Below are 15,379 nucleotides of genomic sequence, written 5' to 3' on the forward strand. Positions count from 1 at the left end.
TATTTGAGTTAAGACGCCCTCTGAATGAGAACTCGAATGAAATGACAGCGAAACAAAAAAGTCCTCTACTCTTCAAACATCACGTTCTTGCACTTCCTGTAACGATAAACGCTCATATCTCGCAGACATCTGAGGGTTTTCTTTTAACCGTTTATGACAAAGGCACATTGCTTCAAATCAGGCAATAAATCTGTACTTCAAATCACTGCAGAAAGTCACAACAACAAAAGAAAACAAACAAAAGGTCCATTCAGTGCATATAACTACATTCAGGAAGGCCTTATATTCATAGTCTATATTTACAGCATCTATGCTTGCCGACCATAACCGTCTTATACGTCGCAGGGCCTCTATTTGTGTTAATTTACTGAAAAATCAATTTGAATTTTAAGATCATGCTGTCCGACTAGGATCCAATCTTTAAGGATTGTGCTAAAATCAAACTTCTTTAGTGTAGGCTATTTTCAATCTATATAAATGCATTTCAATATTAAAAACAAAACAATACAAGAACACACCATCTGTGATGAGTAGAGGCAAACAAACTAACTATAATAACGCCAAATTAAGGGTTTTGGGGAAATGAATCTAGCTTCGATGATGCAAAACTACACTCTAAATAATGCTGGGTTGTTTTAACCCAATTTTGGGTCAAATATGGACAAACTCAAACAAACAATGTTATTTAAAAATGTAACCCAATAGCTGGGTTTGACTATATTTGACCCAAAATTGGGTTAAAACAACCCAGCATTTTTTTAGAGTGTACTGAGTGATGTAATGCATACAGACAGTAACAAGCAACACTCTCAAACTCCCATCCACTAAACAAAACGAGTTTACCTCGAATGGAAACGCTCCAGTTTCATAGTCAAAAAAAAAATCAAGACTCAAGTTATTTGACCTTGCCTATTCATGATGATTCACGTGATGATCAGATCTGTTAGTGTGTACATTACAGCTGGCAGACAACGTGCCGAACACACATAGCTTGTATCCGGAGCGTTCATCTGGTATACTTTATTATAGGACGTTAGATCAACCTTACACGGAAATTAAGAAATGCCATGTACAATGAACGATAATTTAAGGCGCCATCGCAACCCATTTTCCTCTTGATTCTGAAATGCTTAAGGTGCAAATGTTCAGACTTTGCAATTTATTCAGCATGTTTTGTTTTTTTCCTCCTTAAAATAAACCAAACCCATTAACAAGATTAAAAACTTGGAAAATTCAAAACAAAACAGACAAATCAAACAAACAGCTCCTTTGTATAGTGGCCACGAGTGACGTTTTTTCCCCCGTGGGCGGCAGGGTGAGCCGGAGTGCACTATAGTGAGAGGATAAGTGACACATTAAGTGCAAATACGAGTATGGACATTTTGCACTAATCCCGAAGCAGAGAGAAAGGACAGACGGGCAAAAAATAAAACAAAAAATAAACAGGTGAAAAGATATGCATTCAGATATTTGTGATTTTTCTTCATCATTGTCGCTGTAATCGTCATCATCATTAGTCTTCATACCATCAACTCTTGACTGTGTCAGGAAGATTCCACTGCTTCCCATGCAACCCCAGGGCAGCGATCTGTGGTGATGTCACGGGGGATCATTTGGGAATGGGGAGGGGACATCTTTCCCATAGTTCCCTTGCTGGGGGGTCTTTAAGATTGAGAAGGGTAGCAAATCACTGCCAGGACTGAGGGGGGAAATTGTTGACCTCGGCCAGGTCTTGTACAGGAGAGCCTTTGTGAGTGTATGTCAGCTTGATCCGCATTCGCAACTGTTGCTAAAACAAAAGAGGAAGTCAGGCACATGCGGAAGCAGATATGTGCAATTCTATAACATGTAAATATCAGTCACAGAGATATGGGCTGGGGCTGCATGATTATTATTATTATTTAAATTTTTTTTTGGGGGGGTTAATATATATTTTTAAAATTACTACTAAATAAAGAAACAATTAAAATAAGAAATGTCATTAAAAACATAACTATTTTACAGTTCTATTAGAGTTTTTGCAATTTGATAACTGCGTGATTTCAGTTTTATTCTGATAAATCGAGCAGCCCTGTAAAAAAACTTGACTTCAGGACAACTAGCCTAATCAGATTGTTCTCACACATTTCATTTCAAACTCAAAAAAATCAACGTCTCACTGGCTGATTTTTCAGTATTAACCTTCATTAACACTAGAACGGTCATTTTGACCGTTTTGAATTTTATATCTACAATAACTTTGTTGAAAAAAATAATAAAATCCTGCTGGTACCTGACTTTTCCTAAAATTGTCTGTATTTTCATTTAAAACGCACTGAATTTTACGCTATTTTTTCGTTAAATATCCCGCGGTTGATCGGGTTCTCTCTCAACTGTCAACAGAAAGGTCCGTCAGGTCACCTCTGTAGCGGTGTTTGCTATATAATAATTTCTACATTAGTTGATCAGAAATAAGCAAATAAAACCGGACTAGAGTTATCTATGTATATATATATCTATATATATATTGCTAGGCTAAAATGTCTAAAATGAATGAGCGAATGAGGAGGAACATGAGTCGATCCATGGCCCTGGAGATGCTTCAGAACTTGACGAGTGATGATTCGGATGCGAGGAACAATCGGAGGTGGAAAGTGACCGCGACCTTTCCTGGGTGCAAGTTAACATTTCCTCTTCATCAGAGAGTGATTCAGATTCAGAGTCCACATCAAGGAAAAAGAGACGGCTGCTATCATCAGACACGGCGGATCCAGATGTTCCATTCATGTCGGATGATCCTGGTGAGCTCCGCTGCCCTGTCCTGCGCTGTTTGTTTTGCTGCATGGGCTGTTCACTAGTTCTGCTCTATTATTATTATTATTAGCCTATTGACCGCTTCGCAAATCGTCACTATCTAAAATTTGTGTCATAGTTTTTGTCATTCAAACCTAGTTTTTATTTAGTTATCGTCTCGTTTTCGTCTTTGAAAAAATGTGGTTGACGAAAATAATTACGAAAATTATTCATCAACGAAATAAACACTGTTTTGAATCTAACGGTCAAAATGACCGTTTGTGGCCGTTCTAGTAGTTTTGGAATTCTGGCACTTCTAGTGTTAACATTGTTGCAAGACAGAGGGAGACTGTTAACATTGATCAAAACTTTTTCTTTGCAAAACCACGTGTTGTGGTTGTGTTGCGGTGTTTTTTAGGTTGCTCTTTGACTTATGACACAGCCTGGAAGGGACAATTACACATTCACAGGGTAAAGTCACTCCATGAATTCTAATTCAATTTTGATTGTTTATACAAGAACTCGTAATCTAATTGTGGCGTGGGGGGCGTGGTTCAGCGCTGTCTGCGGGGAGAGAGCGGGGGAGGAGTCGAGCGGGAGGTAAGCTGGTCAAGTTCAAATGATAAACACCTGTCTGTAATTTCAGTGATTGGCATGGGGAGAGTATTTAAGCGGGCCAGGCGGACGCTGCAGTGAGAGAGAGCCTGGAGCTTGTGTGCTGCTTACGGACTGGAGCTGAATATTGAACGCTGTTCGAGAGTAAAAAGAAGCTGTGAATCAGCGGGAAGAGTGCCACGTCAGTGTTGGACTACAAAGCTGTGGATCAGCGGAAAAGAGTTGATTGTTTATGACTTTTGTTTTCTTTATTGTGAAGAGCGCTAAGACGCTGTGGAAAGAGTATTACAGCAGTTAATAAAAAAGCACACGAGCTCCAGCATTCGCCGACCCCTGTGTCTTCTTCCATCACCCACCCTGAACCTCATCACACTAATATTCCCATTTCATGACGGAATCTGAGAAAAATGACTAATCAAGGGTGAGATTTGGTAGGTGTGACGCCCTTGACCTGATTTGAATCAGCTAGCGAGACGCCACCTTAAACTTAAACCATCAAAGTCACTGAGATGTGACATTTCCTCCTATTCTTAAACCAAGATAAATAATGGCTGCCACAGGTTTTTTAAAGCAAGCTTTCAACTTCAGGGTAAAATTATTCAACTACTGCTCCGCTCCAACGCGGATCAGAAGCCGTTTCAGGACAAATGACTGCAATGTTTTACCTTTTGTGGGTTGAGAACCCTGATGACCTGCGTGACGCTTCCCTGGTTGACTGCAGGAACTACATTACTGCTGGGGGACAGAAGCTGCAGCTGGAATGTCTAAAAACACAAACAAACGTTTAAGTATTTGGCTGAAGCAAAAATTACCAAATGACATATACTTGCACAACTATATTCCAATTTTAAAAGGCATTTGGTCATATTCTGAATGAATGCATCACTTTCAAGCATGAACCTGACTGCAGGGCATATGCAGAGTTTTAAAATCCAATTTTAAATCCGATTTAAAATCCTTTTTTGCTTATCCATGCTTGGGACGGCCCTACGTGTAACCATACATATAATCATAACTCATACAATCTCAACAGGGCGTTTCACACAGTGCTTAACCCGGTGTCATTCAAAGCCCTGCTTTTAACTCCAGGAAAGTTCACACTTTTATTTTAGGGCCTTTGCAGTTTGACTTTTCAGTTTGGTCCGAAACAAAATTATAGGTGTGAAACCTCCCCCGGACCACGGTTCGGACCAAACAGATGAAATTTGGTCTAACGAAAAGAGGTAGTCTCTGTCCAGATCAAACTGAAAAAAGGTTTGCATAAAATGTTTGCATGATGAGGACGTTCATTTGGCGAATTTGAACTAGCGTTGTGTATAGTTGGTGCTGCAGGTAATTATGCCATAAATATAACAATACAGTTTCAACGATATGCATCTGTCTGTTAATGTTATCAAAGTTACCCGCCGAATTGACAACACGTTGACGTCAGACGCACGTCCATTTACTAAACCAATCAATGTCAAGATGCAGCCCGACGACAGGACGCAAGTATGTCAAGTAAAGTTCTTTAGTGCGCTTGCATTATTGCAGTGTGAAACCAAACCAAAACTTTCTGAAAGTATAAAAAGTATCAAAACATGAACTTTGGTTCGGACCTTGGTGCGGACTTTCAGGTGTGAAAACGCCCTTAGAAGTGGGGTTAGCACCACTGATAGTGAAGGGTGGGAAATTAGGTGAATTAAAACTTTTCTTATTCCACTTAAGAAATTTAAAGGTGCAGTAAGCAATTTCTGAGAAACGCTGTTGAAAGTTTAAATCAACACCTAAAAGTATTTTGTGAATATTTTCTAGATGTTTGTTTTGTGTGCTGAAAAAAAAAAAAAAAAAAAAAACACAAGATATGCTGTTGAATCATCCATACCTTCATTCATCCATATCTGATGTGGAAGCTGTTAGTGGTTGCCTTTGTTGCATAGCATGTTCTCTATTTTTAGGTTTTTGAATAATTAGCTGGGTTACCCAAATAGGGTTCTCTATAAACAATACAACTAGAAGGGAAAAAAAAACAAACAAACCTTTGGTACTGCAGCCTGGAACACAAAGTCTGTCATGTCAGCCTCGGTGGAGTTGGTGGCGTGGATGGTGATAACTGCAATATTGGGATTGGGGTTGGCCCTCTCGAATGTGAACTCAATTTTCAGACCATTTTTGTTGTACGCCGTCATTGGCGGAATGCCTGCAAGGGAGAAACGGATATGATAATTGGATTTCCCTATTTTGCATTAATCATTATGAAGAAATTTAATGTAAGCTCACCCGCTACTATGTCATTGAAAAGGGGCTGCGAAGAGAGACCATCCAAAAGGAAAGGGGGCTGGGACATGGGTACAGAGGGAGCAGGCGTGGGGGTTGGACCACCTAAGGAGGAGGAAGGAACACAAAAGGTGTGAGTAGGGTTTCACCCAAAAATAAAAATCACTGGTCAAGGAAAGTCATTCGGGTGTGGACCAGATTGAGGATGAGTAAATTACTAGGGCAGATACAGTACAATTTTTTTGGTAAAATCTCAAATAAAACTACAGCGAACCCTGACAGTTGGTATGTAATAATATTAAAGGTTAAAATTAACAACTGATTTGTATAAACATTTTGACAGCAAAAAGGTTTTTTTTCTAATTATAGGTTTATAATAATTTAATGCTAAAATAGTTTCTACTCAACTTTTTTTTTTTTTCAAAAAAATATTTCCTGACACATTTCAACATACATTCAAACATGCATACATTAAATAACAGGTTAAATAAAAATAACAAATATGTAATCCTGTGCAAATATTTAGCAAAACACTCCTCTCTGGGGTTTGTTTTTCTGCAGTTAAAACACGGATTGAGGCATGATACATTTCAACGTTTCACTGTATCTTTCAACACACCTTCTGATGTTCATTGAATTTCGTCCTATAATTGCCAGAATTTGTAAGCTGAGAATTGGTTTTACATAAAAAGTAACAAAGCTTATTGTGCTTTATTGGATGGGAGGCACACTACAAATAAAGTTTAGTAAAGTTTTATTCCCACATCAACTGAAAACAGCAAAGATTAAAAGATCAATGCTTGGAATTTAAGAATTGATATCAGTTCATCAAAATGAGAATAGAGCCCTATTAATAAGATATTTTTATTTTTGGGTTAACTACTACTTTAAGGACTAAACGACAACACTGTAAACTCAGTGCTCTAAACATGGAGAGGCAGGAATGGCAGGATGTGAACTTGGTACAGAACAGCAGAAGCGTACCTGTCAGAGAAAGGTCGCCCAGCAGATCCAGCAGTTCTCCTCCAGCTGACGCAGGCTTCGTGGGAACAGTTGTTTGGATAACAGGGACCACATCATTACCTCCAAGTAGATCTAATAAATCATTGGCCTGAAAAACAGGAAACAGACCATTAGCTTAAACATTTCACAATGGCTAAATATCCCTCTTTATCTGCTCAACCATACCAGAGAAATGTTTTCATTATTCTAGTATAGAAGTTCTCAACCCATTGCTAATGGCTCCACCATGCTACACATTTTGGATCTCTCTCTTATCTAGCACACCTGATTCAACTCTGATTGTTACTGGAGCACTCTGAACTAAACTGCTACTGTTTATATTGACCTTTTACCGGCCCCTCCCCCAAAATGGCCATTGTACAATCACACATCATAGTAAACGTTACTATGTGAGCAGGTCCGTCAAACATTGACTCCAGGCAAGATGAAGCGGTGCGACCACGGCATTTGTAAATCAGACACTAGGTACCCCGAGAGATTGCCTGGAGGAGTTGTGTTCTTTTCGTTCCCAAAGCCGAAAACACGGATAATGGATAACAGTGTGGACAGCCCCACTCCCAGTTAAATGTGTCACGTGCGTGAGACACTGAGATTGACGTTAGTCAAAGAAACATGGAGAAAGCAGATCAAGAGGATCCACAAAGGAATTACGTTTTCTAAAGGGTTGTTGTTCACATGATATTCTCGGGGGAAATGAGCAGCAGTCAGCACGCGTAGACGAGTACACGTTCACAACGAGGAAAGCAAGAAGCTAATTTCACAACATCAGTTCATATTTCAATATCATAACGAATAGAAATAACCTTAATGTATGGTTATCTGCATCTTTCCATCTCTAATGTATAGTTACTTTTTAAACACAGAAAATTGCATTCAGCATGACACACAAGCGGTTGCCGTGGTAATGAACAACCTTTTTGTTAAAGCAAATGTATAACGTTAATCCTGTATCCAAAGCAAAATCAATTAAAAAAAAAAAACAATTAGCCACTGAACCAGCTTATGAAATCTTCTTCAAGGCTGAGCTGGTTGCATTTGAGGCACAGGTCATGGGGGTTTCTCAGATTTCGCTTGAGACCGGTAAGCATTAGCCTCGATAGTAGTCGTGTCTCCATTGCATATCTTTATATTTTGAATATATCCCTCCACTGCATACTGCAACCTCTTTTGCCTCGATCTGGAGGATACGCTCCAAAAAAAAGGTCTCTTCCCATCAAGGCAATCTGTCACGCTGGTCGTGTTTGACCATTTGTTTGACGGGCATAGTAACAATAACTAGGGGGCGTGGCTTTTGCGAACGGTCAATTGCCAAACAGAAGCATAAGAAATTAATTAAACGAAGAATGTACTTATTACCCTTAGATAGTAAATTATATTGACAAAAGTATTGAGACACCTGACTATTACACCAACAGGGATTCTAAATACATAGACATTAATTTGGAGTCTGTACAATTAAACAAACTTGCTTATTGCAAAGGGCTAGGTGCTTAATTTTATACACCTGTGGCAATGGGTTTGATTGAAACCCCTGATTTGCGAATTAAGCGGTGGCCCATTATTTTGTCCATAGAGTAATTTTGAGTTTAGATTCTTTCCCAGACACATTATATTCACTATGTTGTCCGAATTTTGACTCATAACATACTAACCACAACAAAAATTACTTACTCAGATTTTGTTCTGGAAGTACAATTTAACCATGAGGAACAGCGTTCTTGGTGCTTACAATACTTGCATTTGAGCTTTCCCGCTCACAACTCTCTGCAATTTATTTATTTGTTCTAATCTGACCCCTCATCTCCCATGGCATAGTGAAATAGCCAATAAATTGTGTGTCATGTATAATGGTACAGTGTTTTTGCTTGTGTATGAGGGAAGTACACAGATTCAGAGGCAGAGTACGCAGTCAGATTATTGAGATAAAATGTGCATTGGGTTGGATTGAGAAACCTTGCTCAAGAAAACTCACCTGACTGGTTGGTTGAGTGATGCTGGGAAGGTGTTTTGTGTCCAGTATGGTTGATTCTGTTTCCCCATTGGTCTGCACAATCTCTGCTGGGCCGTTACTGGCTGTTTTCTCCATGATAGGCATTCGCTCTAGTAATGCAGGTCTTCATGGGAAAGAAAGAAATAGGGTGAGGACAAGAAACAAGAGCTAGGGGTGAACCTGTCTGTTGAAATTGAGACAAACATGAGTCTGGAGCTGTAGGTGATCTTTTACCTCATGTGATCATATTTTTTGAAAAGTGCATTATATTCCACAGCTCTCTGCTGCAGCTCCACGTCTATGCTGCTGCCATATATTGACACCACTTTTTTGATACGACTGTAGGGCAAAATAAATGGAAGATCATTGCCTGATTTGTTTGGGGACACAAACTCATTACAAGAAAATATATCCATGTATCAAATGAGTCAGAACAAGTATGCTTACTTCACACTGCTGAAACGGGTGGATAGCTTCATGATAGCAGTCAGAGAATAACCTCTCGTTACAGGGGTGGACAAGTTAGAAACGAGGAGACCTTCTAAAACATCCAGGACCTCATCTTCAGAAACCTTTCAGATTAAATCAGAATGATACAATTGTTCTGCTATTAAAATAACTGTGCATGTGTAGTTTGAAGAGCCCATGGAGGCATTTACCTGAATAGGTTCCTCTTCCTCACACTGGCCTGAGACCAAAAGGTCTCCATATTCTCCTATGCACCAGGATGCCACCTGTACTAGAGGTTGCTATAGGAAGAAAAGTTTTAGTTAGTTCACACAGACATAATTCTGTTTAGTGTTTCACGGTGCACCGATACTTCAAAAGTATCGCGATACTCGGAAATGAAAAACCTCACGATACCTAAATTTATTAGTATCGATACTTTTATGAATGACTGCGACCCAGATTTGTAAGAGACGTATTTCATGTTGGTGTGTGCCACGCACGCTTCCAGTCTCTCCCTATGAACCTCTGTGTTTTTACTCACGCAAAAAAGAGCGGTGCTTGATTTAAAAAAAAAAAAAAAAAAAAAAAAAACAGATTTTAGCGCTAGATCTCTTATTTAATAGTGAACTAAATGAATTATATGCTAGTTAACTTGAGATGTTTCATTTATTTTTGTATTAGGTGTACAACTTTCCCCCCAACTTTCATAGATAGCATAAATAATTTGGAAGCTGCTAAAATAAAGGATACAAAACATCAGCAAAATGATCTATCGGCTATATGATTATAATCAGAGCATGTGCATGTCAGTGATTTATTTATATTAGGTTATTACAGCATTAAAGAGCACAGACCTATGCAAAGGAGGTGCATATGAAACGCCTTGTAAGAAATACTTTCCTTTTCAGGAAAAGTATCAAAATCGCAATACTTGACTTGGTATCGGTATCGAAACAATAAATTTGGTATAGTGTCAACACTAATTCTGTTATTATTTGATTATACAATTGTCATTCCAAACCTGCATGACTTAAATTCTGTCTAAACTTTTTTTCTGTATGCATATTTCGCAGATTTACGTATGTACAGCTGGCTAATTAGAGTTCTGTAAACCAAGTGTGTATAAAAGGTGTTTGTGTTTGAACTAGTTATGAGGATGGCATTGAAGATCAAGGCATACTCAATCATATTTTTGCTGTGCAGAAATCTCTTATATTAAGATGGTTTGGCCATGTTTTATGAAAATGTCTACATGTGTATTAGGCAAAAAAACAACAACAAAGTTCTCCTATGCGTACAAACAAAAAATGGTCCATAATGAATGAGACTCAGTCTAAATGATGCCTAATGCTTTCAAGCTTAAAAAATGTTTTACATTTCACTCTGTTGTTCACACAGAGCTACTGTATAACTTTAGGCACAAAAGTTGCATATTCATTTTTTAATGAATAGTTCTGTCATTATATTCACTTTGAAATGACCAATTAAAAGTCAAATGAAGAAAACCGTGTTAAGAAGACTAACCTGAGAGATGTCATCCAGGAGGGCTTTGTAGAGTCTCTGTACAGTGTAGGCATGCATCTCTACACTATTTGTAATGAGCTGAATGAGGTTGGGCACAGAGTCATCCCGGACGTAACTCCCTGCCTATAAAAGCAAACACAACCAGGGTATCAATTCACTTTGCCACCAAAAGGGGGCCGTTTCATACATTTCCACCTCAGAGAATGTGGTTCTGGGCCTGAACAAATGGCCCTGGTTTTGAACCACGAACTGCAAACTTTCAGGCAAGAGGGCAGGATAATTTCTAACAAATAACTGCTCAATCAGGAAAGACTGCTGCAAAACTAGCCCCGAATTAAATTATAGTGGATGTTAAAAATGTCCTCAAAACTCTAAAGATATTGTGTGTTTACTTGTAGGCAGGTTGTGTCATAATTTTTCTCAAGTAAAACGGATTCTGAAAGAGGTCTGAAGATTCCCCGACCAAGCACTGGCTTCAGCGCGAGTATCAAAATCATTTTGGTGGAACAAGGGTATCACATGACACACACACACGTCAAAAACACATTACCAAGGCTAAGATTAAGAAAATCTATTGTCAGCGATAACAATATTAGTCTTTAGAGTCAGCATACTTTAAAGTCTGCAATAAATTCACCCTATTTTCTATATGCGTGTTCTAGATTATTTGAATGATTCCTCTGCTCACGTTTATTTATTTTTTACCAGAATTTTTTTGTAAAAATGTCATCTCACTGTCATTGCGACAGACTTCTTTCTGGTGACGTAAGCAAGGCTTCTCCAATCATTTAGTCGTCTTAAACCCCAACCACACCCACATACAAATAATATGGATTTTTCCAGAAAACTTTTCCAGAAACCACAAAATAAATTTCACTCTAATAAAAATTATCTATGCATTTACTTTCCAAAACTTTCCAGGGCCTTGTTTTTTCTTTATTCAAATTCACAAACTTTCAAAGATTGAGGATCCGTGGCAATTTTAAATTTACAAATTTAAAGTGGTAAACTGAAATATTTATGAAAGTGATTAGATTCAAGCAGAATATAGCATACAAAAATTAGATATATTTACCGTGGTCAAAACCCTCATAATGGTGTCTATGTGCCATCTTTTGGAGGGCGCATACCTGCAACAAACAAGTGTTAGTGAGCTTTAGTCTACTGGCTTGCAGAAATAACGGTCTAAAATATTAAATCAAGTCACTAAAACAAAAAGCATAAGTAAAATCACTTAAACACTCTTAACCAAACTCCTTTTAGTACTGTCAGATAAAAAGTGTCAACAGAGTCAACTTCTGCCGATGGATCACTCATTTTATCATCACACAGTCATGAGTCACTCGAACAACTCTAGAAAACCTCTTTACATTTCAAGGGCTTGGTTATTGAATTTGATCAGATCCACTTAACTAAGCTTTTATAATATTTAATAAAAAAACGAACAGTCTTAAGACTTTTAAAAGGGCGACAAGGACATGCAACACGACTCCATTCTCTCAATATGGAAAACGTTGGCACTTCCTCTCAAATGATTTGTGCTTAACATGATTTATGTTTTCACAATATACAGCCTTACTTCTCAGCAGCCAGAAAGATCCCTGATGCGCAGTCTGCTTTGAAATCAGGGTCACAGGAGTCCAGGAAATACAGAAGCTCTTTCATCATGCCCCGAATGTTGTTGCCGTTGACCAGGGCAAAGCTCAGCTCCATTGCACGCCTGTAGAAGGACAAGTGTAAGCAGCAGGACTCATCCTCTTAAGCCATAACTGATATAAAATCCATACAGCCTGCACATAAATTACCTTTTAATGGACACATCAAGGTCTTTCAAGCAGTCCACAATAGTGCTTCGATGTCTCTGCACAGCATTGTGGTCAGTCTGCACAGTCTTCAGTAGAGATGTCAATGCCACATATCTGATCAGGGAGAGTAATAATGTCAAAGCCCTATCATATAGACAATTGCGTCTAGTGGGGACGGCACATTTTCAGTCCACAATAAAGCTGTAGTCAGAGACAATGAGATCATCAATGTAACACTCAGACGATGGATCACTCAATATCTTCATCACAGAACAGCAATTTTGGTATAACACTTTGGTAAAAAGTCACAGACAAAACAAAGCATACCTGATGTTTTTGTCATTGTTGAGAAGAAAACGTCCCAGAATGTTAATTGCTAAAACCTGTTATAAAATAAAAGAATTGAATAATTTTCTGCAGATAAAAGGGCTCCAGACTGCATTTTATGACCCCTTTTCTTGCTGGTGCGAGAACATTTTGTTAGTTTGCACACTGGTGCAACCACTACGTTGCTGATAAGAGCGGCCATTCCTGTTGCATACGAAAAACAAACCGAAAAACAAATAAGCAGGACGAAACCGTGGTTATCGTTCGAAAATCGCAGCACGGACAGTTAATCAGCTCAAATCAATATTAGACAGCATAGTAATGATGGGAAGTTCAGATCATTTTACTGGCTCTTTGAGTCTCGTTAAACAAAATAAACAAATCTTTTCTTTCCCCCCCAAGTCAATTCGTTAATTTCAGCAGAATATAATTGAAATGTTAACCTGTTAATAGCCAAATTCCCCAACACATCACATTAAGAGTAAGAAAAATCTATAATGCAGCCAAGGTCAAATTATAAGAAACAGTAATTCACTGCTTAACTGAAGCCGATCTTAATCAAGCAACACAGATACACAGCACTGGGAGATCCAGTGAGAAAGCATTTGAATTCACCTCAGTATTAATGACATCACAGCAAGATTTAGTGATAAGCATTCGAATTTGGCGCAGAATTCTTGGTTATTAACCATATCAGATCAAATAGTGTTGATGTGGAAACCAGGAGAAACATTATGCCATAAACAAACAAGTTATAGAAGGCTTTTCAGTCTAAAAATCACCAATTATTCACCATGCATTTAAAGGTAAAATATGCAGGATTTTTGCAGAAAAATATCCAAAAACCACTAGGCCAATGTTATATATTTTGTTTAGTTGATTACTTACAATATCCCAAATGTTTCCAACCATTTGTAAATCGTGAGAAAATTGCGATTTTTAACCAAGGAAACGGGACGTGTGAGCAGGGGTGAGGAGTCGCCAGTCAATGATGTCAAATCCGCGCTACCCCCGGTTTCCGCCAGGTTTGACCTCGTACCTCGTACTTCCGCCAGGTTTGACCTCGTAGCGTCACGCAAAGGAGTGGGTTGGAAAAATGAGTCGTTGTACGAATCATTTGAGAGTCGGTGAGCAAATCAGTTAAAATAAATAAAAGTTCGTACAACCTTTTGAAGGAGAAATTCAAGAATTTTTCAATGCTTCACACTTTTTCCAGTTATTTTAATCCAATAACCCAAATATTTGTATGTTTCTCTATAAAAATTTTATTTTAATAAAAGTTCCTTTCTTAAGCTCATTGCTTTACTGTCAAAAATGCATTTCTAAGAACTAAGTGCAATATTATTAGTTACTGCAAAACAAGTCATTTTATGATTAATTTACCTTTAGGATTAAAAATCCCCCCACCCCCCAGGTGCTACTGAATCAAGATCTGTTGCGACCATCTGTAGAACTTAGTGGCACAGGTGCTATTGCTCTGAAATGCTAGTCTGGAGCCCTGAGACACCCTTTGAAAATCAGGAAATCGACAATTTCTGAGCAACACTCACCCTTAGTCCACTCTCTGATTTGATGTCCATAATAGTAAGAACAGTTTCGTAGAGGATAGCGTTGCCTACATTTTTACTCGTCTCTGTGTTCGTTGCAACCTATTAAAAAATAATTTGATGGGAAATCTTTAGAAGGTAGAAAGGAAAAGGTATGTGGTTATAAAGTGGATCTAAACACACTGCTTACCTGTGCAAGAATGTCATTCATAGCTTCGCTAGAATCATCATCACCCTTTCCCAGAATTCTCAGTAGCCTCAATATACGCACCTTAAAAATGCCAAGTGACAAAAAGGTGAACCATTGCTTTAGCATATTAAGAACAGATATGAACTCAATTGGAAAAATGGATTGCAAAATTAAGGACCACTCTAAAAATCAATTTTGTGGATCTGACCAAACAAAGGACTTCAGATTCACTGTAATTCACATCAATGGCAACAATAAAGGGTACCTATTATGGATTTTTGAAAATTGCCCTTCATTTAGTGTTTAATATAGATCTAAGTGAACGAAAACATCCTGCAAAGTTTTAAACATGAAAGATTATCATATACAAAGTTATTGTCTCTCAAAAGTAAGAGTCGACTCTGAGTCGCTGATATGAATCGTTCGAAGAACGATGCTTTTTCTTTGTCTAGTTGACGTCAAATTGACAAGTTATTTGAATAAGAAACGCCCACTTATTGCGCTCGGAGACGCCTGGGAAAACCGGAAAACAATCATGTCGACGAGACGCTGTGTTTTGAAGTGCGACGCAAAAGCGAACTTTTTTCACCTGCCAAGTGAGGAGCATTTGAAGACTAAGTGGCTGCCTGCAGTTCAAGTATACCACACAAGTATAGCCCAAACCTTGTTATGTGTTCGCGTCATTTTGAAGATGATTGCTTCACAAACCTAAACGCTATAAAGTATGGATTCGCGAGCCGGCTCTAACGAGCTGAGGATCTGAATCAGGTGTGTTAAATAAGGGAGCCATACACAATATGCAGAGCAGTGGGTCACGAGGACTGGAGTTGAGAACCCATTTAAGATGATAGGCGTTCCGTTTTCAACAATCTCTGCACAG

At 38.4% G+C, this 15,379-nt stretch overlaps 1 protein-coding gene across 3 annotated transcripts in view; it reads right to left on the reverse strand.

The window, feature by feature from the left end:
* Positions 1–1,096: 1,096 nt before the first annotated feature.
* Positions 1,097–15,379, reverse strand: part of ap1g1 (adaptor related protein complex 1 subunit gamma 1) — a 29,696-nt gene continuing 15,413 nt past the window's right edge. For 2 of the 3 annotated variants that reach the window (XM_039669710.2, XM_089120302.1), the window contains exons 8-23: positions 14,500–14,580; positions 14,313–14,411; positions 12,763–12,818; positions 12,436–12,549; positions 12,210–12,350; positions 11,706–11,760; positions 10,631–10,753; positions 9,316–9,405; positions 9,104–9,228; positions 8,891–8,995; positions 8,639–8,780; positions 6,628–6,754; positions 5,647–5,748; positions 5,406–5,566; positions 4,053–4,151; positions 1,097–1,789 (exon numbers count right to left, since the gene is read on the reverse strand). In XM_039669710.2, the coding sequence (XP_039525644.2) occupies positions 1,688–1,789; positions 4,053–4,151; positions 5,406–5,566; positions 5,647–5,748; positions 6,628–6,754; positions 8,639–8,780; positions 8,891–8,995; positions 9,104–9,228; positions 9,316–9,405; positions 10,631–10,753; positions 11,706–11,760; positions 12,210–12,350; positions 12,436–12,549; positions 12,763–12,818; positions 14,313–14,411; positions 14,500–14,580 (1,722 nt within the window). In that variant the 3' untranslated portion in view covers positions 1,097–1,687. The remainder of the gene's footprint in view (positions 1,790–4,052; positions 4,152–5,405; positions 5,567–5,646; positions 5,749–6,627; positions 6,755–8,638; positions 8,781–8,890; positions 8,996–9,103; positions 9,229–9,315; positions 9,406–10,630; positions 10,754–11,705; positions 11,761–12,209; positions 12,351–12,435; positions 12,550–12,762; positions 12,819–14,312; positions 14,412–14,499; positions 14,581–15,379) is intronic. The other variant, XM_089120327.1, reaches the window with a different exon arrangement.

Source organism: Pimephales promelas, chromosome 1, assembly GCF_988280905.1.
Source record: "Pimephales promelas chromosome 1, fPimPro1.hap1.1, whole genome shotgun sequence".
Lineage (NCBI taxonomy): Eukaryota > Metazoa > Chordata > Actinopteri > Cypriniformes > Leuciscidae > Pimephales > Pimephales promelas.